The sequence below is a fragment of the Chroicocephalus ridibundus genome, chromosome 1 (assembly GCF_963924245.1).
Source record: "Chroicocephalus ridibundus chromosome 1, bChrRid1.1, whole genome shotgun sequence".
NCBI classification, from domain to species: Eukaryota; Metazoa; Chordata; class Aves; order Charadriiformes; family Laridae; genus Chroicocephalus; species Chroicocephalus ridibundus.
In genome coordinates, this window is record NC_086284.1 from 62,805,534 (window position 1) to 62,833,223 (window position 27,690).

Consider the following 27,690-nt stretch of genomic DNA (forward strand, 5'->3'; position numbering starts at 1 on the left):
GGATGTGGAGTTGGATGCTTAAGTTCTGTTCTAATGTCCAAAAATGTTTTTATGCTATTGTCTCAGAGAGCTTGAACTTGTTCTGTGCAGACAAAAGCTTGAACTGTAAGTTCTGGGCAGTGAAAATACAGAGATACCCACGCTGGTTCACAAAGCAGTACAGCTGCAGTTGTGCAATGACTTTGCTCTGGGCCTGCAGCGAAAAGTCTTGAGTGTTCATTGTCAAGTGTTCATTGTTCTGAGTGTTCATTGTAGGTGACCCTGCTCTGGCAGAGGGATTGGACTAGATGCATCTCCAGAGGTCCCTTCCAACCCCTACTGTTCTGTGATTCTGTATCCTGTGGACTTCTAAGTAGCTTGGAAATCTGTGATGTGATCCTTTGTATGATGAAGGCATAATGACTGACAGTCTCCCTATGCACAAGCTTAAGTTCTTGAAGAGCTGCTGCTGTCTTTTGCTTACAGTCACTCCCGTTCTAGCCAAATAGAGGAACTGAGATTTTGCTCTCATGCTTAGAGATGCTAAATATTAAATGCATAGCCCTAAACTCATGTTCTGGAGATGCCAGAACTTAATAGGTAACATCTGTAACACTGAGTTTGATACAGAAAGCAGCAACAGTGGTAGCCATATCAAATCAAAAACATTGGTGCGTTTCATTTTTCTGTGGCAGTCATATCTTATGATTTAGTAGTCTGTAATTAAAGCATGTGTTAAAACGTGGTTGAAAGTTATTTGGGAGAATGAGACTGTTGTATATCCACTTGTCTCAAAGGAGAGTGCCCTAATCTCTGCTGGTAAAGGTAGCTCACTGTGAAGTAGAAGAGAATGTAAGATTTTTGGAGTCAGTAGAATTGAAAGTGAGATAGAAGGGTGTCTTTTTAAAACAAAAAGGTGAACTTGTCATCTGAGTTTACTGTGACAGCTCATTTACTTAAATCCTTCTCTTATTTCATATCACTGTTTAAAACTTACACGGGCATCCCATATTGCAATGTCATACTGCATTTGAACCACTCAACTTCTTGTATTGTGTAAAAGGTTTAAATGCTTAATTAGTGTTGCTCCATGTATGAGAGAGGCACCTAAATTAGGGTAGTAGGTCTGGATCTTTGAAGTCATCTCTGAAAACTTCTGTTATGCATGTTTTGATGTATTTATAGCAAAGGAGATTTGTGGAGGCTTTTTGTTTGAGTTTTAGGTTGTTGGGTTTTTTTAATATTCTTGACTTTGTGCTCTGCGTGGCTGCTGCAGACTGAAAATGTTGCCTCATTTTCTACATGTGAGTATTGTGTAAGGCACAGTCAGTGTGGCTCAGGCAGCACATGAGTTACTTCACTGTTGCTGTGCTTGCCGAGTGCTTCGTATTGAAGAAAATATGCATAAATTACTGTTAAAATTTGTTAATTCAGAATGTTTTCTTTCTAACAGGTTGATAAAGCCTATGACTACCTCATTCAGAATTCATCATTCACAAGTAACATAGGCTTTACGGTTACTGTCGGCAGCAACCGTGGAATCTACCTCAGAGATCCTGCCCAGATAGCTGCACCTTCTGATCATGGGGTTGGCATAGAACCTGTCTTTCCTGAGAATACAGGTAGCAAAGAGCTTTTGTATGTGGGGGAGGGAGGATAGGAATAAAGTGTAATCTTCAAACAAAAAAGCTGTGATAATGAGGAGTGATAGGAATCTGTACCGTAAAAGGAGTAAGTGCAATTCTAGATTTCATGGTAAACGAAGGCATGCAGTTAAACAACTTTTCCATTCTAACCTCAAACTCGTAACTGCAGCACTTCCACATTTGTTGCTTTGTGGTTCCTCTCACTGAAAAAAGGGACATCTCTTTGTTCTGAAGTAATTTAAAGTGAAGTTGTGGGGCCAGGGAGGAATACAAAAAAATCATCAAATATCCCTAATGTTTCATGAAATTGTAGAACTTCAGGGTTTTTATTGTAGATAACTCTTGACAAAGAATGATTACTGTTCTAAAGATGAAAAAACTTACCCAGAAATTAGTTTCTCAGTTATTTAAAGACTATAAATTCTAGATTTGGACTTATATCTAAGTTTCTACAACCTGAGAAAAATCTTAGTTTAACAAACCAGACTTATATTCAGTATGTAATAAAGGAGAAACATGAATATATCTAAAGGCAAAACAGGAGTTGATACAGGTTTTAGTTACTTACTAACAGGGTAAAAAATAAATTGTGCAACTCAAAATAAGGTTTGACATCTTTTCTCCATAAACCATTTTGCCCTGATTTACTTCTACTTAATACAAATTGGAACTCACTGAGAAATTGACTTACATTATATGCAATCCTTTCCTAAAACTAGTGATCCCCAAGAAGGCTGTCATGTGACAAAAGGGTGAGTTTAGGGGAAGAACGAGTATGAGTTGGGACAGGTTACTGACTCAGAGTAACCTAGTTATTTGACAGGTTACATTGCAATTGGTGCTTTTAAAATTTACTGTATGACACGGAGAAATGAAATAATCATATGCTAGACTCTTCTGCAGGAAGCAAACAATCTGAAAACACAGACATTTATAATGGATAACTGGCCTGTAGCATGATGTTGTTTCCCTAGTAGCTGTCCATTTGTTATTTCTGTGCTATGTCTGGTGTCTTCAACAAGACTGAGTTTGAGAAACTGTAGGAAGAGGTTAAGGGAGGCTGATCTGCTCAGTTTGTCTGTTGAAGCTCTCTTTGAGCTTTTATTGCTTCTTATGTACCTATGAGGGAATTACATCTGATAAGAATGCTCTTTTCTTCATTTACCAAAGATGTAATGAAATGTCTGAAAATTAAGTTAAGGTTAATTAGGACTAGGAAATGTGAAAGTTTTTTTTCAAAGTGTCATTAAACTTTAAAGCAGGAGAAAGCTAGTTTTTAATCACTAGCATTTCAATAGGCTTGGATGCTATTCTGGAAGCTGTGCTTTAACCCATAGCTTTTTTTTTACATGGAAGATAATCTACAAAATTGGCTAAATTGACTGTTTGCAAAATCAGATTAGATTATCATAGTAATTTTTTATAGACTCTACCTCTTGCTTAGGTTGCTCTATAATGTAATTTGATAATTAGCGTAACCTCCACAATCAGTGCAGTTGCTTTTTATTGTATTTCTCTGCATTAGGCAAGACTTTGTATCTAAACGATAAAGTTTATGCCTGCTTCCAGACTATGTTGTGGGTAACTGAAGTGTTGCTTGCCAGCCTACCTTTGACTTTGTCAGGTTTGAGTATTTTTGCCAGGGGGAAATTTCAAAGTTGGGTACAACCCTTATTTTACTGTACTGCTATTCTGTTTTTCTTGAGTTAAAAGAAATAATGTAGAACACTGTCCTTTTTGGAGAATCTGACATCCAGGGGCCTTAAGAAATTGGTTCCTGTTACGTTTTATTGATGTGTATGTTTTAATGGCAAATACTGTGTTACAGTAGAATACGAACATATATTTGTGTTATTGAACTGTTTTTTAAATTTGTTTCTTGACAGAAAACACTGAAAGAATATCTCTCCAGCTTCATTTGGCTTTAACTTCAAATGCACCATGGGTCCAGTGTCCTAGTCATTTAGAGCTTATGAACCAGTGTCGACACATAAATATTCGTGTGGATCCACGTGGCCTGAGAGAAGGACTACATTATACAGAGGTATTGAAATATTGGTGTTCTAAGCAAGATTGTGTGACGTATCCTTTTCTTGTGGTCTCTGTCAACTTTTTATAGAAGTAATTTTATGTATTTTTCTCAAACATAATCCTGGAGAACAAGGATTAAAATATTTTTAATACAACAACAACAAAAAAGCTGAAATAAAATAATAAGGCTGTTTGGGACAAATTCTGAGTTGAAACTAGGTTAAGCTATCGAATGTCGGTTGGAAGCCTGAAAACTTCTGGGGAAAGACTGAAATAAGTATGAAAACTAATTTTTTTTTTCTCAGTGTATGTTGCTGGTTTATTATTTCTAGGGTGACAGTGGTCAAATGAAGATTTCTTTTTTTATTTTTTCAGTGATAACTACAAAGATCAAAAACTAATTTTGTCATCTATAATTTCATTTTGACCAAAGATTTTAAGTGGCTGTATTTTATTTTGTTAGGTGTGTGGATATGATACAGCAATGCCTAATGCAGGCCCTCTGTTCAGAGTTCCAATAACGGTTGTTATACCAACAAGGTAAGTAAACCCAGGCTTTATCTGCATTTTTTAAGTTTAATTTTCTGTACCTACTTTCCTTGAAGCCAGTTATTTCACCACCTTCTTTCTCTGTGAGTTCTTGAGCTTACTACTAACATTGAAAAGGGAGCAGAGATCTGAAAAGGTTCTCGCAGCAGACTTATACAGCAGTGGCTTTTTTGTAGTTTGGGTTCTGTCAGCGAGAAGGCCATGTGTTCTGCTGGGGTTAGCCACAATGGCAGCAGCTTCCTAGTCCATCAGAATACAGATGACTTCTGGCTTGTTGACCAAAGTATCAAATTAATATACTCGTTGACTCAGGTTAACTGGAGTTTGTTTTTTCATTTCTAACTGGTGGACTAGAGTACAGAAAAGGCAGGGGACGTTATTTGGCAGGTGAACATTGGGATAAGCTTTCATGATTATTTCAGTACAGTGAATTTAGAAAGACAGTGTTGGGCCCATCATTGGTTTAAACATAAGACTTCAGTGACATTTATAAGGAAGGAGAGTATCTTATTAAACATATTCAGTAGAAAATCTGGCCCAGGGGTAGCGGGGGGAAGTAACTTTTCTCTTAACTCCCTCATAGAAATATTACTTTTTACATACCTTAGCTCACTTTAGTGGAAAGTTACTCAGCCAGGAAAAGCAGATCCACTGAAAACTGGGATTCTTTTATACTTAAGTTTAAGCACAGTAACTTCGGGGAGGCAGGGAGGCTGTCTACATAATGTGGTGGAGCTGATGTTTTAAATCTTTTAAATACACTGTGCTATCAGATTCTGTACTAGTACAGACTGAAATAATTGATGCTGAGTACTAAATATCTTCATTGTACGTGTGTTTTGAGCATATGTTTGCATTTAAAAACACTTTTAACAAAAAAAAAAGGGGCTTCGCGGCTTGTTTGATTACTGTTTGTGTTTTCTTTTTGACATACAGGGTAGATGAATCATCAAGCTATGACCTGACATATACAGATGTTCATTTTAAACCTGGTCAAATCCGAAGGCACTTCATTGATGTTCCACTGGGAGCTACGTGGGCTGGTAGGGAAAATGACCACGTTTAACTAAATTAAAAAATCTCATCTGTCAGACTTGACAAAGTTGTTTTAAATTATTTTGAGTTCTGCCTGAATAAGAACTGAAGGATCTGACCCATGAATACGTAAAATATTTATTTGATTTTAAGCTCTTAGAGGAGTGATTTTTGAGTTATCTTATGGTTTCTGGCATAGTACAATCCTGATTCTCAGTCTTCTAGAAACAAGCAAATACAATCTGAAGTGATTGCCCATAACTGGAGGAATACTTCATGCTTATGGAAAAGTATTACTGTCTGAGGCTTTCTTAGTTTTTAAGGTATATGGATGCAGTGTTGAAAGATGTCTTAACTGAAGAAAATCTGATTTTCATAGTGGGCAAGTAGCTCGTAATTCTGCAAGAAGGAAAAAAATTTGGTTTTCTGTTCTTGAAACTAAACTTAATTTTTTTTCTTTAATCTAGAAGTGACAGTATGTTCATGTTCAGCTGATGTGACTGCCAAGTTTGTACTTCATGCTGTTCAGCTGGTGAAACAAAAAGCTTACAGAAGTCATGAGTTCTACAAATTTTCATCCTTACCAGAAAAAGGATCAGTGACTGAAGCATTTCCTGTCTTAGTAAGTTACCTTAGGGTGGTGTGGGGGAAGGGAGGAAAAAATAATATATCAGTGCAGTACAGTATAACTCATTCTGCTTTTTTTTTTATATTCCAAAGCAGAACCCCAAATGCAAGAAATCATATGTTTGTTACAGTAGTGAATGTGTCTGGGTTTGAGTTTTGAAAAGATCTCTTAATAGCTCAGTAGTGTTTCTCAATTATGTGGGAATGTCCTTGTAATATGTATTAATCTCTTCAATTTCTTGGCACTGGTTTATACAAACCAGTTTGTTTCCCTTTCAAATAGGGGTTATGACTTGTTGGATAGATGTAGTTCAGCATATTTTGCCTTTAGTGCTTTATGAGGTTATCTGGGGGCATCTACTTGACGTTGAAGCCAGGTGATAACGGTCTTACATTCATACAGCTTAGATACAGCAAGCTTAACTAGAATAATGCTAGCTCAAGGGTCCAAAATGGACCCAGGGAGTGCGCTAACGGTTCAAAGGGTGTGGATGGTAGAGCCCACTTCTCAAGTTTGCTTAATTTAGGTGTATAGCTCTAAAACCTAAGGGTGATTATGATTTCTGTGCTATTCTGTCCCTTACCCTCTGGAAATGCCAGTAGTCCCAGTGACACATTGTGAATTTTATTGTGTTAGTTAAAAACCCAAAACCAAACAACAGAAAACCCAACCAAGCAACAAGGAAAATCCCAAACCTCCCAAGCTTCATGTCATCTTATTTAGGCAGAGAATGGGATCTCTTTATCCGATACACATTTTCTAGGGCACACATAGTAAACTCATCTATGAACTAACCTGTCTGCATAGTTTGAAGGTTAGGAAAGGAAGATGTAACATTTAAAAGCTGTACCTTTCTCTGTAGGGTATGCCCCTGGCGCTCTTTGTTTTGATGTGGTCATCGGTCATCCTATTTTGTTGGAGCTGTCTTGTGTTTTCTGGACCAAGTGTAATGTCTTACTTGGTACTGTACAAACCTATACAACTGGAGTAAACTGGACATAAAACCGTGTCGTTTTTTGAGCAATACTCCAATTTTTTTGGCTTGGGATGAAGGAGGCTGGGGTGAACAGAAGGGGAAGATGGGAGCTTGACTCTAACTTTGTGCTTTTATTCCCCAGGCTGGAAAAACTATTGAATTTTGTGTTGCTCGATGGTGGGCAAGCCTTAGTGATGTTAGCATTAATTACACAATTTCCTTCCATGGCGTACTTTGTGCTACTCCTCAACTAAACATGGTAAGTTTTCCAGAGTGTTTATTTTGAATTATTCTGAAGTCTTGTGGTATCTCAGAATAAAAAAAAAAAAAGCTTTTCTTCATTCTTTCTTGCATTTTAGAAAGACTAAAAGTATCTTTATATGTGAGATGTTCACATTTTTTTCTTTAGACTAGGTAAATAGGATTTCGGTCCCACAGAAATGTCCATTACCATTCTTGATGATTTTTTTCTGTGCCTTTTCCGTATAAATCAGTAGGGGAAAAAAATAGAAAGGGAAAAAAAAAAAAACAAAAAAAACCCAAACCCAACACCAATATTAGGACATACTAAAAGACTGAAGTTGTAACTATACTTACGTTAGCAAGTAAGTGTTTGTGTGAGTAAAATTTGCTGGGACCACAGTTCTTAAACTTGCTTATCTAGACTACCGTTGCTAAAAGACAATACTCCAAATACTGTTTTCAGAATAAAATGTAATTAAAATTTTTCTGCTCAGTGTTTTATTGAGGTGTGCCAGTTGGCTTGAGATTCATCATTGAGGGCAGTTGAAGGCACAGTGGATCAGCGGTGTCATGATTTCTGAGACTCTGATACTAAAGGATTGAAAAAATTGCTAAAAACCTTAGTATCCATAATATTTACAATACTTTGTCTTACTCCTGTGTTCTTTGCTGTCCTGTGCAACTTGGCTTGGATTGGCTTGACTTTGCCTTCCTCAGGAGAGGGCTCTTTTTGAGAGCTGAGATGGCAATACCTACATGAAGCAGCACCATGCTAATTTATCCTGGCGCCTCCTTTTTGTTTTTAGCTAAGGGTCAGAACAAATTATAGCTGTCCTATGGGTTAATTTGGTTGTTTTCAGGCTCTAAGAGCTGAATAAAATGGGGAAATAGAGTGGGTGCATTGTGCTAAGGTACCAGGTCTTGAACCAGTACAGCAGGAAAAGAAAAAGGTGGTGGTGGCGTGCACAGCAGCTCCCCCCACCCCAGCAAGATTACATTAACTGAATAATGGAGAGTTAAAAATCATAGAATCATAGAATTGTCTAGGTTGGAAGGGGCCTTTAAGATCATCAAGTCCAATGATCGACGTAATGCTAACCTGTGTATGTAGTATTTTTCTTTTTTACAAAGTTAAACTATTCTGTAATAATGATCCTAAGCAGAAGCACCATAAAATGCTTGTTTTAAGATTCTAGATGACTGATACTTGTATTTATTGAATTACATATTCAAAGGAAATAGTCACAAATACACAAATAAAACCCAGCCCTGCCTGAAGTGTGACTTGGACAGTTCTATAGGAAGTACTTTAATTATTAAGGGGGGAAAAAAATATAAATAAGACTGTAGCTGCAATTGCTAAAGTTTTGCAAGTCCTGGTATACCTGCTGTTTTAAAATAGGGTTAAGCTTGTCACATTTTCAAACTCATGTGATATTACTACTTACAGTGTAGACAAATACAGCTTGCATTGTATTTTTGATGGGAATATCAGGTGGTCCACATCTGGTGTTATAAGTGCACAGAAGTGTAACTGTTAATATACTCTTTCTTTAGCATGCTTCAGAAGGCATCGTGCGATTTGATGTTCAATCCCTGTTGAAGTATGAAGATATTGCTCCATGCATAAATCTGAAAAGCTGGGTTCAAACGCTCAGGTAGAGTTTCTGGGGAACTGTATTGGGAAAGCAGGAAAACTATTTGTATGTAGTTAAAGCAGTAACAATTTAACAGTGAAATTTAGGTTAACAATATTCTTGTCAAATTTTAAGTGGGTTTGGGAGCATCAATTATTACAATTTCTCATCATTCTCTATTTTAGTTCCTTTTAACTTTGAAAAAATTTGAGAATTATGGTGACTTTTTCCATACAAATTATTTTCCTTAAGCTAACTTAAAAAAAAAATAAATTACAAAAATATTCCATTGCATCCAAAGGAGACACCTAGAGGTAAAAGGCACTTTAAAGAAACAAATTGTAGAGTTAATTGATGCTTCTGTTTGTTGTTTTGGGTTTTGGTTTGGTTTGTTTGTTGTTTTTTTTTTTTTTAAGCAACTGCTTCAGGTCCTGCCTGATTTTGGCCTGGGAAGACTGTCTTCTCTCTCTTGCTTGGCTGGAATTGGTTTTATACTATCTGGTGCAGAAAGTTGTGTTTGTCTTGTTGTCAGTTTGACACACGCTGATTTGGAGGAAAAGCTGTGTTGAAAAAAGTCCGAACCAGTGCAGCAATTACTAAAGTTGGTCACTTGAGGAGGAATTAGAAATGCCATACAGCTTAAGCAGTACTTTTAAGACTTTGGATTACTGGCCACTGTGAAATTGTCTAGCCCAAGTCTTTCATTATTTGGGCCTCTCAGTGGAGACCTTGGCACTGTCTTGGGGCTTTTGGGTACTTGTAACTGGAATTGAGGTCTCTAGGAGTTTAGTGTTTAATGAACACGTCACCTAATGTTAGGTTCAGAAATACCCGCTTTGATATGCCTTAAGTGAGGAAATCAGACAATCCCCTAATATATCTTTGCCTCATTCCTGGTTTGTAAAATGGAGATGCTCTTATCTCCTTGTAATATTTGAGTTACTCATCTGACAGTAAATGAACTGCAGTTAAGTAAACTAATGAGAAATATTTATTTATTAAAATTAAGGCATGAATAGTGTCTCTTGACTGAAGTAATGAATCATAACAACACAGAGGAAAAAAAGTACTGAATGGCTTCTCATTCGGTCTCTTGCGTTTCAGGTGCTTGGAGGCAGGGTGAGCATTAGGGAGATGTATCATGTGTGGTATTACTTCGTTCTTAAGTCTTCTGTCAGCAGTCTATCTGGTGTCTGCCAGACTAGGAAACCTGGGTTAAATGGACCTGTGGTCTGACCCAGCATGGATATTTTGCTGGGTAGCTAGTCTGTGCCCTTGGCAATGAAAGAGCTGACAGAATCTTACAGAAGAAGTTTGGTCATGTAATAAAGGTTGTCAGAATGAATGAAATGTAAACTTAAATGATGCCAGACCGCCCTCGTTCTGCTATTTATTTCCAAAGCTCTGATTTTCCTGTATCATTATTATTTAGCCTTGTATTATTTGATGCTTAAGGTCTATACTGTTTGCTGCTCTGAACAATAGCTTGTCCTCACTGTCTCTGAGTTAACATACACTACCTATGTGAGAGTAGTAACACAGAACCTGCTCTAGTGGGAGGTGTCCCTGCCCATGGCAGGGGGTTTGGAACTAGATCATCCTTAAGGTCCTTTCCAACTCTAACCATTCTGTGATTCTATGTTAACATATGCTACTTATGTTGTGTACGTTAACATTCTTCTGTGTTACTACGCTGATTTCTGTAAGGCCTTTTACAGATTCTCTCCTCTTACAGATTCTCTCAACTGTTTAGTCTGTCCTCTAATTACTGTGCCATTAATTTTTCAATCTGTGAATAAAAGTGCTGATTGCAGCATGGATACTAGAGATGTAAATTAACCTGATTTTTTTTTTCCTTAATCCTGAAGTCTATTGGTTTTCCCAATTTTTATGTGGGTGGGTTTTTTTTTTACGGTCTTTAATTTTGAGCATTTAGATGTCCTTGACAAGTTCTGTTGGCTTCTTTCTTTGATGGTGTCTGTAATGTCACTAAACCTTGGTTTTGAACTGACATTCATTTTAAAAGAGGAATGTATGCTGCCTGGATAGTTGCAATATTTTAAGAGATGTTACTGCAAGTGCTGAACTCAACTGTACTTTAGAATATGCTTCTGCTTAAGCAAGACAAATTTTGATAGAGGATACATGTTTCTTAAGAGTACCTCCTGTTGTTTTTGGTTTAACTGCAGACCTGTGAGTGCAAAAATAAAACCTTTGGGCTCCAGAGATATTTTACCAAATAATCGTCAACTGTATGAGATGATTTTGACCTATAACTTCCATCAGGTAAGGGTTATGGGGAGTTGGGTTTTTAAAATATCGTTAATAAATACAGCATGTTTTCTAAAACCAGATTTTAACTTTAACTAGCTTTCTGTTGGAAATGGGGTCTAGATTCACACTCTATAGACTCTCTCTAGTCAAAATTCTGATTTGGTTCTCTTTAGGAGCTACTGTTGCTTGAAACAGGCTTTGGTTCAGGTATCCTTTGGAATATATATGTAAGGATTATACTTGTTTTATTCAATAGTGTATTAAATGTTTTGACCTTTCTTTTAATAGCCTAAGAGTGGAGAAGTAACTCCAAGCTGTCCACTTCTTTGTGAATTGTTGTACGAATCTGAATTTGATAGTCAACTATGGATTATTTTTGACCAGAACAAAAGACAAATGGGTTCAGGAGATGCCTATCCACACCAGGTACAGAGTAATGTATTTATTTTACCTCCTATTTTCTGCACAGTGTGAAAACTTCCATTATTTTTCACCTCCCAGGCTTGCTGTTAGCTCCTAACATTTCCTGCTCCTAACATTTCCTGAGGCATAGGTATAATGTTCTTAGATCTTCACAAGAAGACAGGTTCAGTGGTGATATGTTTGTTTGAAAAAAAAGTAATGACAGGTTTGTTTCCATGGAATAGAACATTTGGTTTTGGTTTTTTTCCCTCTTCAAGGAAGGAGAAAGAGTTATGGTGTGTCTTATTTCTACAAAAAGCTGTTAACTTCTTGTGATTTTTAACTGGTGCTTCTCAAGAACTGAATTCAGGTTCTTGTTGTCTTTGTGTTTAGGTTTTTTACAAAGATGATACCTTGAACTTTTCTATTTAAGGTGGAAAAGATCTGTTTTCAGAATTATTTAATCCAGGAAGAAATACCAATAGGAATCACGATTCCCTAATCCAGGAAAGGGGGATTCTGAGAGCAGGGTAGTTCTTAATCAGTGTCCCTTTCTTCTTAGGGCTGCCTTTTGTATTACAGCAGCAGCAGATAGGAAACTTAGCATGTTACTGCTCAAAATATCCAAATGGTGCCCCTTTAGGTTGATAGAAATGAAAGAATGTTTTCAAAATTAAGAATTTTATAGTCTGGGTTTTTTTGTTTGGGGAAGGGCTGGGATTGGTTTTGGTTTTTTGTTTTTGTTAATAAATGGAGATGGTGATATCTGCATATTACTAACTGGATATAAAAGCTCAGGGCAAAGAATCTGTTAGCTCTTTAAACTGCAGCCTTAAATCTCACAGGAATCTCTCAGGTCCTTCACCTGAAGTTACACAGTGAACTGAAAGTTTATAAAGCCAAACCTGCTAGAGGTTTTGAACTGAAAGTTTAGCAAGAATTCAGTTTATTATTTCAGCAGCTAATACGATTATAGAATAGGAACAACTAATGTCAGCCTATTTTGTGGTCTGAAAAATTAATTTTTTTCAGTCAAACTGAAATGTATTTTGGCTGCTATCAAGTCTTGAAAGCACTGTTTTCAGGAAATTCCAAAACTGAGCAATCTAGCATATTTTAAATAGCTAGAGCTATATGGATCAAGAAGAACATGACAGTCATACTTCTGGGTTTCTTTGTAAACAGTGAAGTATTTAATCTTGACATTTATGAGAACTTCTTTCTTTCAGTATTCTGTGAAACTGGAAAAAGGAGATTACACTATTCGGTTACAAATTCGTCATGAACAGAACAGTGAGCTGGATCGCATCAAAGACCTTCCATTTGTTGTTTCTCACAGGTTATCTAGTACCTTGAGCTTAGATATTTATGAAAACCATAGCCTTGCCCTCTTAGGGAAGAAGAAATCCAACAGTTTGACATTACCGCCCAAACACAGTCAGCCATTCTTTGTTACATCTCTGCCTGATGACAAGTAAGTTACTGGAGTCCTGTTTTTCTCATATACATGTAAACAAGTTGCCTCTGCACTAACTAAAATAATACTTTGATAGTGGCTTGGTAATTCCTCTTGTGTTGCTCTTTCACTGTTTGGGTTCTTTACTGTAGTTCCCATGGAACGTTAATAAACCTGGTTTTAACACTGAACTTTCTTTGTTTGAATAGAATACCTAAAGGAGCAGGACCAGGATGTTACCTTGCAGGAGCTCTTACACTGTCTAAAACAGAACTTGGAAAGAAAGCTGTGAGTATTTGAAATGGATGACGTCTTCTCTTTCTGAAACTTCTGAAACGAGTAAATGGCATGCCAGGAAGTGCTCTCTTTCATGGGTTTAGTACTTTAACAGAGCACTAGGGTTAGTAATATAAGACATTTTAGAAGCAGTTGTTTCACTATAAGCTCAGAGTAACTTCTAAGTAGTTCTATTTTTATTTTCATCTTATAATTTCAACTTCAGTTACACTTTCTAAATTCTGAATTCTAATTCTTTCACTCTGAATCCTTGTATTTGTAGAAGCAACTGCTTTTTTGTTGGTGTGGAGCCTTTAAAAGTTTTTTTTTTTTTTTTAGCTGCATAGCTTAGTATAACTTTTGAATGAAAAATACATATATATTGTATTTTGTGCATGTTGATTCTCTGATAAACAGCTGTACTCTTCCTTGCATGTATACAATTTTCAGCAAAAATGTGTGCTTTCTTAACACCTATATGTTACTGTTAGAAAGTAGTAGTGATCTTGCTGACTCAAATGCATAAGCAGATATTCTTACCTGCTGCACACTGATGTTGTCAACCACTAATACGAGTGTATGTTCCAACAGAATGATGTAAGATCTCTCTGTGTGATACTAGAAAAAAGCTGTAGGGTTTTATTGCTCATAATGCAGCATCCTGTAAAAAATCGTTTCTTAACTTTTATGAATCCATAGTGCAACAGTGATTATAGTAACCAGATCGTTCTTGTGTGTATCTGGTGCTGAGGTATTTAGAAGATTCCCCTAGCTATTCTTAAATGGAAGGCAAAGCTGAGAATAAATTTGAATCAATCCTGGTGATTGTTAGTATTTAGAGGTAGTTCATCTATGTTCATGTATCACTAGATGTGGCTGAACAATGTATATAAAACTAGAGTATGTTTTCATAGAAAGTAAGTTTCTGTGAGTAGGTAGGCATATACCTTTAGATATTGTTGAGTAGAAAAGTTTATTTCATTCAATCTGATTTGGTTGTAGTGGCACTTTTGGGGCAGATTACATGTAACTGCAGGTTAGTTAATGTCTGTCAGGAGAATTTATGTATCAATGAGGGAAACCCCAGTAACTAAGTAACTAATTTCTTTGTGGTTCCTGCAGCATTGCAAGTATACTTTTATTAAATCCATGGTAAATCCATTAGTGTAGTGTAGTTTCCCTTCCTTGAACTATTGGTTGTAATTCTTGTCTATCTTATTTTAAAAAACAGGCTAAGTAGTTATGTATAGTGATTTCTGGGATGAGAAGCAAGAGGTAGGTAGGTATTGCCTGTCAAATTTCATGTGCTGAAGAATACGTCAGAGCTTACACACAGAAATTCTAGCTGAGGTGTGTCTTATAGTCTAAGGCATTACTGTTATGCTCATATTTCACTGGAAAAAGGATGGTATCAAATAGCATCAGATACTTTCTGCTGCCTTTAGTGAACTTCAGTATGTACCATGAGGCAAAAAATGACTAGGCAGCAAAGCTGTCTCTAGGTCAGCAAGTAGATGCAATGTGCGGGAAAACGTATCTAATTTCTGTGGTTTTATTATGAAACAAAACAATGCCACTAAACAGTCAAAATCTAAAATCTACACATTTGAGACTGAATTTCTGTAATTTATTAATTTAAGCTAAGTGGTTAACAACACTTGCTTGTCTTACAGGAATAAAGGACTGTATATGCAATAATGCATTGTTTTATTAATTTTAAAAACCTGAAAGAGCATGCTTTAAGAGCATGCTTTATCATAGATATGACTCTCTAAAAAGTTTAAAAATCTGTAGGTTGAAAGTATAACCATAATTGTACAGAGAAGGTGTCTCCATCCTGTGTGGTGTGTGCATGTTTTCTTACAGTATGTTATTCTAACTCCCAGGGGCAGTCTGCAGCAAAGCGACAAGGAAAATTTAAAAAGGTACTGAATGTTAGTTTTTGAAAAAGATATACTTAAGTCTTTTTGCATATGACTTAAAGAATTTGTCTACCAGTATTGGTTTTTTAATTTGTCTCCTTCATCTACCTCCTCAGTCCTGAGTTATTTACTTCAGCATCTTAAGTGTGTCTACTGGTAGAATGACAAAACACAACTGTAAGACAAAGCTGAGAGGTATACCTGAGCATCTGGATACTTCTGTAATAAGTGCTGTAAAAATGCATGTGGTCATTAGTGGTCTGTAATTTTTCTTTTTACGAAATACTTGGGAATCTTCAGTGTTTGTGGTCAAGATTTTCTGTGGCAAATGTTTCTGCCTATTCTGTTCTGTCTGCAAACTGAGAACTGAATACAAACCTAGCAGCTTGATGTAGAATTGAGTATCTAACTGTATGCTAAATCTACTGAATTGAGAGCTGGCTTCATTACAGTTGTAAAAAACATACTGTAGCGATTTTTTTCTTAGGAGGTATGGACTTGATTGAAGTCTCTCGATTCATTATTCTACTCAAATATAACTTCTTATAGGCTAGAGTTTATACAGTGATGTAGCAGGTGGTGGTATGTGTAGAAAGAATTTTGGAGCATGTATAAGGTATTTTGGGTAGGGAGTGAGTGACTTTTAACATAGCAGTGTTTAGTATTGTCCCTTCTCATATTTTTACATTAGGTGGTACAATATTCTGCCAGCAGGCAGAGACTGAAACAGTCTTTATTAAAAAAAAAAAAAAAACCACATTATTTGAATAGGCTGCCTTTTTAAGGCTACTGGTTTGGTTTTTTTCTAGCTTTGTTCTCTAAGTTGTAAGGCTATTTACCTTCTTTTGTTTTCAAGGTACTGTGTCCTGGATTGACATGCAAATTAGTCAGGATTCTTGTTAGAAATAAGGCATGAGAATCATGAATAACACAGTTTATTGGTGTAACCTGTCAGTTTATCACTGTAATCTGCTATTTTGTTAACAGTGAGCTGATAACTGAGCCTGCCTATTTACTCTGGTCTTGATGTAGTGACTGTGTGAATGTGATTAGGCTCTACAAGAAGGATTTTAATGTGCGTTGCTGCAATTTTATTTTCATACTGCATCTAAAAATTATGCTGATCACTTTTAGAAAGATGATTTAAAATCCCATGTGAACATGTGGCTTCCTGATGAATAGGGTATAAAATCTTCACTAAGTGAATCTGTAACAAGGGAGTTAAACTCTAATCATAATTTAATTTGCATAGCAAAACCTATTAAACTTTGCTCGTTCTGTTTGTTCTTTTGTTTTTAGAACAGACTTCAGATCTGAGCAGTATACCCACCCAAGCCAAAATAAAAACTGTCCTTGATACTTCCACGTATTATTCATAAGAGGCATCAGTGTATGAGCAGCAAATAAATAAAAAAAAAATAAATTCAGAATTATGAATATTTACCCTGCCCTGTCATAAGTCTACATGCTGTTAAGATGTTTTCCATGCTGGAAAACATGTTTATGTGTTTCTTCTGTGGCCCAATCAGTCAAAATGGTGTGTGTAGATTTTTTTCGTATTTTTCACAGTCAAGACCAGGCCCTCTTGTAGGATTAGGAGTGTTAATTTACAAGTCACATTTTTATTTTATGTGTGGGTTTTGCTCTGATACTGGTGACTAGTCTGTGGAAAACTTCTGGTTGGTTGGTTGGGTTTTTGTTTGTTTTGTTGAGGAGGGAAGGAACTTTTTAGCTAATATCTATGTGCATGACACTACCAGAAATCCATGGTGGGGATTTCTAGTTCTTTGAAAGTACTTTTATTTTCACAGAATGGCTGAGGCTGGAAGGGACCTCTGGAGGTCGTCTGGCCTAACCCCCCTGCTTGAGCAGGGCCTTCTAGAACTAGTTTCCCAGGACCATGCCCAGATGGCTTTTGAATATCTCCAAGGGTAGAGACCACACAACCACTCTGGGCAACTGTGCCCAGTGTTCAGTTACCACCACTGTGAAAAAGTATTTCCTTATGTCCAGAGGGAACCTCCTTGTATTTCTGTTTGTGGCCATTGCCTTGTCCTGTGCACTACAGAAAAGAGCACCACTGAAAATTTCTCTTTACACCCTCTTTACAGGTACTCACACAGCTTGATGAGATTCCCCCTCCATCCCCCAAATGCCTTCTCTTCTCTAGGCTGAACAATCCCAGCTTTCTCAGCCTTCCCTCATAGGAGAGATGCTCCAGTCCATTATCTTCATGGACCTTCACTGAACTGTCTCCAGTACAGCCATATGCCTCTTGTACTGGGGAGCCCAGAACTGGACACAGATGTAGCCTCACCGGGGCAGAGTAGAGGAGAAGGGTCACCTCTCTTGACCTGCAGGTAGTATTTCTAATGCAGCCCAGGATCCCATTAGCCCTCTTTGCGGCAAGGGCACATTGGTTCTAGCTGGTGTCCCCAAGGACCTGCAGGTCCTTTCCTGCCAAACTGCTTTGCAGCTGGGTGGCCCCCAGCATGGACTGGTGCATGAGTTTATTCTTCTCCAGGCGCAAGACTTCGCAGTTCTCCTTGTTGAACTTCATGAGGTTTCTGACAGCCCATTTCTGCAATCTGTTAAGGTCCCTCTGGATGGCAGCACAAACCTCTGCTGTATCAGCCACTCCTCCCAGTTTGGTGTCACCAGCAAATTTGCTGAGGGTGCACTCTGCCCTGTCATCCAGATCATTAACGAAGATGTTGGACCAGTACTGACCCCTGGGGTTCACCACTAGTTACTGGCCTCCAACTGTGTGCCGCTGATCACCGCCTTTTGGGCCTGGCTGTTCAGCAGGTTTCAGTCCACCTGACTGCTCATCCAGCCTGTATTTCAACAGCTCCTCTGTTTTGTATGAAAGCAGTTTGAGGTTATGCCAGGAAACAGCAGTCTAATTTCCCAGAGAAGACAGTCAATTCTTTTATAACTGGACAAAAATGTCATTGGGATCTTCCCACAGAATAAGCAGGTGTCTTTGTTTTACTAGACGCATACAGCAGAACTGTATGCCTAATCCATAATTTTCTGCTCGTAGAGCTATTCTGGGGAACTTAAGTTTATCTATAAAAACCCAAAACAAACCCCAAAAGAACCCTTGGGTATGGTTTTTTACTTAATGTCTTCCTGTCTTCAGTGTGTCTGAACTAAAAAGGAAAAAAAATAATAAAAAAATATCCCTTCTCTCTGTATATTTATGTGTGATATGTATGAAGTTCCAAATCCAGTGATGTTTTTCCTTTGAACTGATCCCCGCCAAAGTAGAGAGTGCTCTCCTGTTGTGGCTCAGGAAGCTGTTAGAACCTTAGAAGTGCCCTTGGTCTCTAATGGGGAAGCATGTGCTAAACGACCCTGTGAAAAACAAATTGATTCTAGGTACCTTCCTTCTTTCACAACCCAACTTTTGTAATGCAATTACCATCTGATTATTTTTTTTCCCTTTGTCTGCAAGTTTTGTCCTGAACATGATTAGAATGAAAATAGATCACTGACTTTTTCTGGGCTGTAAGCATTTTTTTGTTGTTTTACATAATGCAGCTTTTGAACAGCAATATGTAACAACTAGCTAAGGGATAGAAAATTTCTACATTTCTCTCCCTACTCTGCCGTCCTTTCCTCCAGTTTGAAGCAAGAAATGCATTATGCAGATATTGATAAGTACTAGCAGAAGACTAAAAAATACTATTGTGAAGTCAGACATAAAGGGATTTCTTACTTTGAGCATTAGGATGCTGTCACTGTTTATTAACGAGGCCTTCAAAAATAGGATGAAGCACATGTCTGATTTAGTTTTGTGCAGGCCTGGCTGGTGGGTGACTCTAAGCAATTTAATTTTAAATTAAATAAGAGTATTGCCGTAAAAATAAGCAATGTTGCACAAATTTTGTGTGTCTTAAAGTAGATACGAATTCCATATGCACATTCAACCGTGTATGTATATGCAGATGTCTGTGGTATTTATTAAATAGAAAATGAGACCAGGGATGTGTTCCTTCAGGGAGCTTCTTCCTGTGGTTAGTTTTGCTGTGAATGCTTTAAAGTACAAGTAACAATAGTTCACATGTCTTTTCCACGTAAAGTACCAGATGTTGAATCATCATACAAAAATTTAAATTTAAATCTTTAAACAATATGAAGTTAACTGCTAATTAAGCTATTTTTAAAAGGTGACTGTTTTGAGGGCATTGTGCTTGTTTATGTATGCAGTTTGTAGTTCTAGTTAAAAGTAAACTGACTGAGGTTTATCAAACTGCGCACAGAGCACACTGACCAAAGTGCATAGCCTATATGCTCACAAACTTTTTAATATTGCTTAATTTTTTTAGAGGATAAACAAAAGGCAACTTTCTCATTAATTTGCCTTTCTTCTCCTTAACCTCTAATGATGAATGTTTCTGTAATGGCAACGACAGTGTCACTCGGGGATCTTCTGGTATCTAAGGGCTTGCCAAGTTTTATAAATAATGCTAGTGTTTAGAGACAGAATAGAGAAAAGAAAGAAGCGTTCAGTCCATCTTAGGGGCTTGTGATAGTTTAGTTAAATGTGATAAGCACCTAAACCTTATTTATCCCATGAAATAAGCTTGCTGTCTGTAGAGAAGAGTGCACCTATTTTTCTGCAAGCTTTTTCAAAAGGAGGGTCCCTAGGTCTGAAGCTCATTGTTTTCCTTTCAATGGTCATAGCTTGTAATGCTTGCAGAATCTCAAGAGACCAAAAGTAGCTAGCTGAGAGAATGGGGAGATGACATCTTACTGTTGATGGTTTAGCTACACAGAATTAGTCTCTTAAATTAAAGTGTTTATCCACATAAGTGGGATTTTGTTAATCTAATTACGCTTGGTTTGAAACTTAAACCATAGTAGTAGAGCCTTCTCGTATAGAGAAGGCTTGAGAAGGCAGAGGCCATTCAAATACATAATTCCAAACAATACGTTGCCAAGTAAGATTGAAGAGGATGTTCAAGAAGGAAATCCTGAAATATAGAAGAATATTTTTAGGAAGGCAGGTTTCTTTCTTAGGCAAGTCTCAATAGATGACGTCTTTTAAAAAACACAGTAGACTACTGATTCAGATTTTTGTACTGAAGTAATTTCTTATGCATCTTAAAATGTTTGGTTTGCTTTTTAATGAACTACGTGGTTGCTTTCTACTGTTATAATTACCTTAGCCAGCCCCATACCATGTTCTTGACTTCTGTTTCCTTGCCTCCATGTGCTTGCCTCCACGGCCTGCTCGTGCCATGCTCTCGCCTAGGTCTTGCTTACACCTCTTATTGAGGCATACTGCCTGGTCATGCACTTCATACTCAAAATGCACATGTGCAGGATAGTTCCTGTGAAAGCTACACTTTAATGTAGATTAGTGATCTGAACTAGGTTTTTATAAGATACGTGCGTGTCAGTGTTGTCGTTCATCTGTGATTACATATTAAGTACCTGGAAAAATTGTTTTAAGGGAATATTGGTGTCACTTTCTCTTACTAGTATTGTTTTCAGTAACCCATAGCAAGCTGCTGGTCTGTTTGAATTATCAGTTCAGGTAAAATTCTTCTGCGTCAATGTTCTTGAATGGTTTCAGAAGTCTAGTGTTGAAGTCCGTTATTTGAAGGCTATGCATAGCCATTTCTAACAGTTACCTTTTCACTCGCTATTTAAGTAACCTGAAATAACTCCATCTTGTGCGGAAGATTTCATTTCGGTACACAACACTGACTTTTTTTATGGAAACACTTTCCTGCAAATGTATTTTGGAATGATTGGTACGAATAATTAAATTGCCACAGCAATTAAGCGTACAACACAATATTTTGCACAATGTTGCAACAGAGTAATGGTATCTAGAGGACATAAACTTAAGTGATCTTCTCTGCAAAATACCCTGTATGTAAAATAATGGGACATGTGCCCTCGCTGTTTGGGGAGAGGCTTTTTAAAAAAAATGCAACATTAAAACCAAAACCAACAAAACAGCCTCCCCCAGCAACTGTGATGTTTTAGAAGCAATGACTGAAATCTAGTTCTGGCTTATTTGCAAATTTCTATATAAATCATCTCAGGAAATGGACTTCAGAGCATGGTCTAAAATCAGTTAGGATTTTCCTTTTAAATAGCAGTAGATTATTTTGTCATGGTAATTGTTGACTAGTATAGCTTGAACTCAAACTATAGTGATATTTGTATGCTAGCATATAGGGTTTAAGAAAAAAAAATCTTGCTGTTGTGTCTACTTAATTTTAGCACAGATACAGGTGAAACTGGAAAGTCTGTAGCAGCAAACTGGAAAACAGCTGACTGGATGTATCAGCTAATTCAGTAGGCGCATGGAAGAAGTACTGTCTCAGGAGGAATATGCTTGTGTTATCCTATGGCATGATTCAAGTTTATGCTAGTGTGGTATTATTTTTTAGAATTCGGTCATCTTTATTCGTTTGATTGCCAGATTTGTAGGACGGGGTCTCTGTTTTTTCTTTGCCTTTTAACCAAGTTTTTTGCTTTTCTTGTAAACAAACTGACCAATATTATTTGAAATTATATTAATTATATGAACACAAAAATGTCAGACTTCCTAAATTTTAGGCTCTCTTGTCTTACACCCAGTGTGCTGTTTCAATGTTTACATCCTTACATTGCTTAAAATAAAAAGTTAAAGCAGTTCCTGAATTCTTAATGACTAATACCTTTGCTGTCAGAATCCTTATTCAGTGGATGCATAGGTCAGAGTAGTTGCTTGCTATGATTTAGCTTTTATATATATATCAGAAAAAAGTGTACTGTATCCCTCTCAGTATGTGTCTCTCTTCCCACCTCCAGGATGTCCTTACTGTTCACTATCATCTGATACCGTCACCATCAAAGAGTAAAAATGGCAGCAAAGAGAAAGAAAGAGAACAGGAAAAAGAAAAAGATGTAAAAGAAGAATTTGCTGAAGCTTTAAGAGATCTAAAAATACAGTGGATGACCAAGTATGTCTGTTGTCATGACTACACAAGCTTGAAGCAGCTGTACCAAAAGAATACCCAGAATCTGTACTTTATGCTATGTCCTCCTCTCTTCTAGGCTGGATACCGCTGACATGTATAATGAGTTGAAAGAAGCATTTCCCAATCATCTTCCATTGTATGTTGCAAGACTTCATCAGCTGGATTCTGAAAAGGTTATTTAACACTTTCTAAACTGGATTTGTCTCAATACATCCACGTAGCCTAAACAACTGAATCTTTCTTCATACACTTTTGGTCTTGAAATGACTGCCATAGCTGTACTCAGTACTATAAAGCAGAAATTCCTAATTAGATTGACAGCTGTCTCCCTCACTGACTGCGATTTACTTCATCCCATAGCAGAATGAAAGAAAGTATGCCTACCTGTAGTGTGTTTGCTTATCATTTACTCCTTGTTAAGTTAAACACATTGTAAGTTTCCTTACTGGTTTAGACTACAACAGTGTTATTCTAAATGGTGGTTACTGAAACAAGCACACATCCCGTTCTGCTCCTTTACTGGATTGGTAATTTCTTCTAGCAGAATTGCTCAGACAACTGAGGACAGTAACCCCTTGAAATGACACAGCTTAATCCACCACCTGTCATTGTCATCAAAATGTGATGTGAACACACACATCACACTTTCTGTGAACAGAAAAGTTTACCTATGTCTGCTTTTTTGTTTATCTTGAAGATAAACAGCTTCGTGTATGTCAGTAGGTTTAATATTTTTCTGTTTATTTGATCCTGATTTTATATTTATTTCTGACATTAATAACTACTACAGTTATGTAAGAAGATTAATTTGTACTGAAAGGCGCTTTTCTTTCTGTAAACTCTGCGTTTTGCTTATACCCACCCCATATTTTACAGTTTGTTTGTAGTGAAATAGACTACATTTGTGGAAAAACTTGATGATGTAGAGTTCTTACTTTTTTTTAATAAAAAATTGGAGAACATGGAGAAAAGGACATGTTGAATTATCTGACGTTATTTCTGCATACCTTTGCAATTACCCTAGCGTTAGTAGAATCAACCATCAAGTGGTGTGATTTCATAGTGCTAAACACTGTTTTTTATTCTTTTAGGAACGAATGAAAAGACTTGATGAAATTGTTGAAGCTGCAAATACTGTAATCTCTCATATCGATCAGACAGCATTAGCAGTATATTTTGCCATGAAGACTGATCCCAGGCCTGATGCAACTACTATAAAAAAGTACCTACCCAGTAAATAATTTTCTTGCATCCTATTTCTGCAATCTATGTACTCTTGTCTCTGTTTGTAAGAAATGAAATTACTATAACCTTTTTGAATAATTTGTTTTATTTTTTGGGGCACAAGTAATTTCAAACTTGACTTCAAAATTATTTTGTTCTCTTACTATATCTCCAGAATGCAGGAACACTGAAACCTGCAAATTTTTACTTAGAATTATTAAATAAAATAAACAAAGGTGCTTTCAGGATTTAAATGTGTCAGAAAAATGGGGTATTAAGTTTTCTTTGTCAAGCTTAATCTCAGATCAGAGGGACCACTAGAATCTCGATATAGAGGTGTTTGTTTTGAATGCTACCTGCCTTTTCATAATACTTTGCAACCTTTTGGATCTGGATTTGAAGACAAATCGACAGCAGTCTAGGAAGTAACAGCTTGCAAAAGATTTCATTTGTGAAAGGCACGATGACCATACTTGTGCTTCAGAGTATTTTTGAGACCCGTTTGGGTTTTTTTTTCTTTACTTTTTGATTGTTCCTCTGAATTACCAGTATATTTCCTTAGGAACACAGTATTTTGAAGGTGACACCCTAGTCTGCAAAATAACTGGTGGATTTCACAGTGTGTGGCGTGGTGCTGTTTTAGTTGCAAATAGACCAGCAGGTTTGAAGATAAGGCCCTTAAAAGGGGAGATACCTTTTTGTTGATTATTTAGGATAAAATACCAGATTTCAATTGTAAAATTTGTCTGTGTATTTGTTTATTTTTCTTAATATTTGTGTATAATTCTGGAATTGCTGATGTAAAAGCAAAGCTATGTCATAACAACCTTCATTCTAAACATTTCTTGGTAAGTTGACCTGTTAGGTCATGTGGTTGAATCTAACATCTGAAACAGAACACCAAATTCAGTGGTGCTTTAAATGGGTGCAATTCCTTTGAAGTCAGCAGAATTGTATCTGCTTATGTTAGTCGTGGATTTGACTCTCTCTGTTTATAATGCCAAGAACTGTGAAGCTGTATTTCTAGATGCTGGCTTATTCAATCTTAGAATCCTGAGTTGCCCTTGCATTAAGACAGCAATGGCATTTCAGACTTAGAAGAATGATTGAGCTTGTTTAATACATAGTGTCTCTAGATCATTTTTTTGCAATTGCTTTAATTTATAGTAAATAGCCATGCTTTAAAAATTTTGTGTTTATTTTCATTTTGTATGTACTAACTGCTGTAAACTTTTTAGCTTAAACTCAGTACAGCACTGATTCTGCTCTTAATGAGGTATCTGCAAAAAGTCCATAATATTTTTCATGCTGTTTTTTTTTTCTAGTGAAATGGAAAAACAGAAGACTACTTTAGTGGATGCACTTTGTCGAAAAGGAAGTGCACTGGCTGACCAACTTCTTCATCTGCAGGCCCAAGAAGGGGCTGCTTCCAGTGATGCAGAAGGCAAAGATGAAGATCATGAGAGCTGCTCAGAAGCTTTGACCGAGACATTCTGGGAAACAACAAAATGGACTGATCTTTTTGACAGCAAGGTAAGAGAGCAGAGCAGATTTTTTTCTTTTCCTTTTGCATGTTGGGTTTTTTGACGGTTTCTCCTGGAGTTATGCACCACCTTTGTGTGCACAGCCTCATACATTCCTCCCTTCTACTTTTTCATGCTGTCCCCATATGTTGTGCTTTCTTAATGACCTTTTTCCACAGAGGTTTTGCCAAACCTGTCAGATCCATGGTAAGCCTATCTCTGTGCATGTGAATGTAGAGGTTAAGGGAAGGGTGTAAAACAGTACCAGATTTCTATGAAAAAGCTGCTTGCTTTATTCAGTTGCTTCTTTCTGTACCTTTCAGGGAATATTTTTGGTTAACCTCTGCGCTGTTCTAGCTGTACACACACAGAAGTGTGCAGCATCCCTGCTCTGTTCAGTCCTGCATTTTGTAGCCTCTTCCGCACTATGGACAAGAGAAGTTTTGTGTTTTGCTGTCAGTAATGTCTGTAGAGGTAAAGGAAGAAATCCTTGGAGATAGTTCCACTTACGTATTTATTAGCACAGATTTCCCTGTCCTTTCAAGGTTCCTAATGCTGAGATTAAGTTTTTCTGTGCTTCATTCAAGACCACTATTCCAGAAGAAAAAAAAATATGCATTGTAGGTGACCAGTTCTGTAGCTTTTAATTTACAGAGTTCATGACTTTGTATGTCTAACAGTTGAGTTGTTGAGAATTAATTAGTTGCTGTACTTAACTCCTGCATATGGCTGTGTTTTAGTGCAAGATGAAGTGACCAGTGTATTTGTTTATTTTTCAGTTAAATTGACAAAGCACTTCAGATAGTTTAAAAAATTGATTTAAAAAATTGCTTTATTTCCTTGACAATAAATAATCTTCCTTGGTAACAACTCGTGCTTTAGCTGGAGACCTGAACAAGGAGGTTGATGGTGGTTGCCCTCACTTCTTTTAATGTATATATTCTTGTACACCTACATCTTTTCAGCATTCCTCTTTTAATCTTTAACTGACAATAATATCCTGTAGTAGCAGATCTTGCGCTTTAATCATACTGTCTGGCACGTGATTTTCTTGCTGTCTATTTGTAAATACAGTACTGTGTTCCAGTATAGTGACCCCTGGCTTACTTCTGTCTTTTAATTTGTAAAGCTGATGGGAATAATTTCAGTGGAAAAAACCTGCCAATATAGACATCTTGTTGAGAGTTGATCACTCTTTGTTATGGGTTTTGTTGTGGTTTTTTTTTTTTTCAAGAAAGAGATTGATTCCTGGCACTCTTGAGTTGTGTGCTCTGGGCTTGGAATGAGGTAACTCTGATTTGAATTGCACAGATTTAGTCTCTCTGACTGCCTTAACCATGGATTTATCTTAGGGCATGTTCAGGTTTTGCTCTGAAAATTGGTGCTTCTGTATGGTTAAATTAGTACTGAAAGGCCAACAAAACTTTTTATATTTTTGTAGCATTTCATATGGAAATAACTTCCATCCTGTTTAGCCAGTATGTTTGTCTGTTTTTCCCCTCTCGGTTTTACTGGTCAAACTGAAATCTAAACTGATTGACTGTCATGAGCCCTACACAGCCACTTGCTTACTCCCCTGCAGCAGGAGGGGGAAGAGAATTGGAAATGCAAAAGTGGGACAGCTTGTGGGGTTGAGATAAAGACAGTTTAATAGGTAAAGCAACAGCTGCATGCACAAGCAAAGCAAAACAACAAATTCATTCCCTGCTTCCCATCGGCAGGCAGGTGTTCAGCCATCTCCAGGAAAGCAGGGCTCCATCATGCATAATGGTTACTTGGGAAGATATGCCATAACTCTGAACATTCTCCCCTTCTTCTTCCCCCAGCTTTATGTGCTCAGCATGATGTCTTATGGTATGGAATATCCAAATATCCCTTTGGTCAGTGGGCGTCAGCTGTTCCTGCTGTGTCCCCTCCCAACTCCTTGAGCACCCCCAGCGTGCTCGCTGGCGGGGTGGTGTGAGAAGCAGAAAAGGCCTTGACGCTGTGCAAGCACTGCTCAGCAATAGCTAAAACATCCCTGTGTTATCAACACTGTTTTGGTCACAAATCCACAACATGGCCTATAGGAGCTACCATGAAGAAAATTAACTGTCTTCCAGCCAAAACCTGTACACTGAGGATACTTTTAGCCCATAAACATTCTAGAGTGCTCTGGGTATTTCAAATGAGCGGCTTCTGAAAAGGGAGAAAACGAGGTTGTCATACTACATCCTAATGACCCCTGGCGTGGTACTTTGTCCTGTGCTTTTCTGCAGCCTTTCTGTCCCGTACCCATACATAGCCTCACTTACTCAGCCCTGCCCGGCCCGCCTGCAGTTTTTCTATGTCTCTCTCACAAATTGCCCTATATCAGTACAATTATGATTACTAGTATAGGTAGTACTGCGAGGGCCACAATGACGATTAAGGGACTGGAGCATCTGTCGTATGAGGAGAGGCTGAGATTATTCACCCTGGAGAAGAGAAAGTTCAAAGAGATTTTGTCTGTGTATATAGATACATGATGGGGGGAGCAAAGAAGATGGAGCCAGGTTCTTCCTAGTGCTTCCTACTGGCCTGACAAGAGACAGTGCGCACAAACTAAAACACAGGAACTTCTACTTAAGAAAAAGTTAGTGTTTTGTTTGGGCAGAGGAAGGGGGGTGGTGTTTGAGGTCTTTTACTGTGAGGGTAGTTAAACACTACAATAGGTTGCCTGGAGAGGTGGTGAAGTCTCAGTCCTTGGAGGTAGTTGAAACTTAATCAGACGTGATCCAGGATAACCTGTTACAGGCAGCCCTGCTTTGAACAGGGGTCTTGGAGTAGACAACCTCCAGAGCTGCCTTCTGCCTTCAGTCATCGTGTGCTTCAGTGACTGCTTGGCAAGTAGTTTATGTAGCTCACTAATGTAGTTTTCT

General features: G+C 37.4%; 1 protein-coding gene across 4 annotated transcripts in view; it reads left to right on the forward strand.

Moving 5' to 3' along the window:
- Positions 1–27,690, forward strand: part of TPP2 (tripeptidyl peptidase 2) — a 56,883-nt gene that overhangs the window by 19,383 nt on the left and 9,810 nt on the right. For 2 of the 4 annotated variants that reach the window (XM_063337182.1, XM_063337192.1), the window contains exons 13-28: positions 1,433–1,601; positions 3,512–3,669; positions 4,120–4,196; positions 5,142–5,248; positions 5,708–5,862; positions 6,987–7,103; positions 8,645–8,745; positions 10,914–11,010; positions 11,287–11,424; positions 12,630–12,874; positions 13,066–13,144; positions 15,019–15,057; positions 21,874–22,025; positions 22,120–22,216; positions 23,135–23,265; positions 24,593–24,800. In XM_063337182.1, coding sequence (XP_063193252.1) covers positions 1,433–1,601; positions 3,512–3,669; positions 4,120–4,196; positions 5,142–5,248; positions 5,708–5,862; positions 6,987–7,103; positions 8,645–8,745; positions 10,914–11,010; positions 11,287–11,424; positions 12,630–12,874; positions 13,066–13,144; positions 15,019–15,057; positions 21,874–22,025; positions 22,120–22,216; positions 23,135–23,265; positions 24,593–24,800 — 2,070 coding nt within the window. Of the gene's footprint in view, positions 1–1,432; positions 1,602–3,511; positions 3,670–4,119; positions 4,197–5,141; positions 5,249–5,707; positions 5,863–6,986; positions 7,104–8,644; positions 8,746–10,913; positions 11,011–11,286; positions 11,425–12,629; positions 12,875–13,065; positions 13,145–15,018; positions 15,058–21,873; positions 22,026–22,119; positions 22,217–23,134; positions 23,277–24,592; positions 24,801–27,690 lie in introns of those variants that run through there. The other 2 variants (XM_063337212.1, XM_063337201.1) reach the window with 2 other exon arrangements.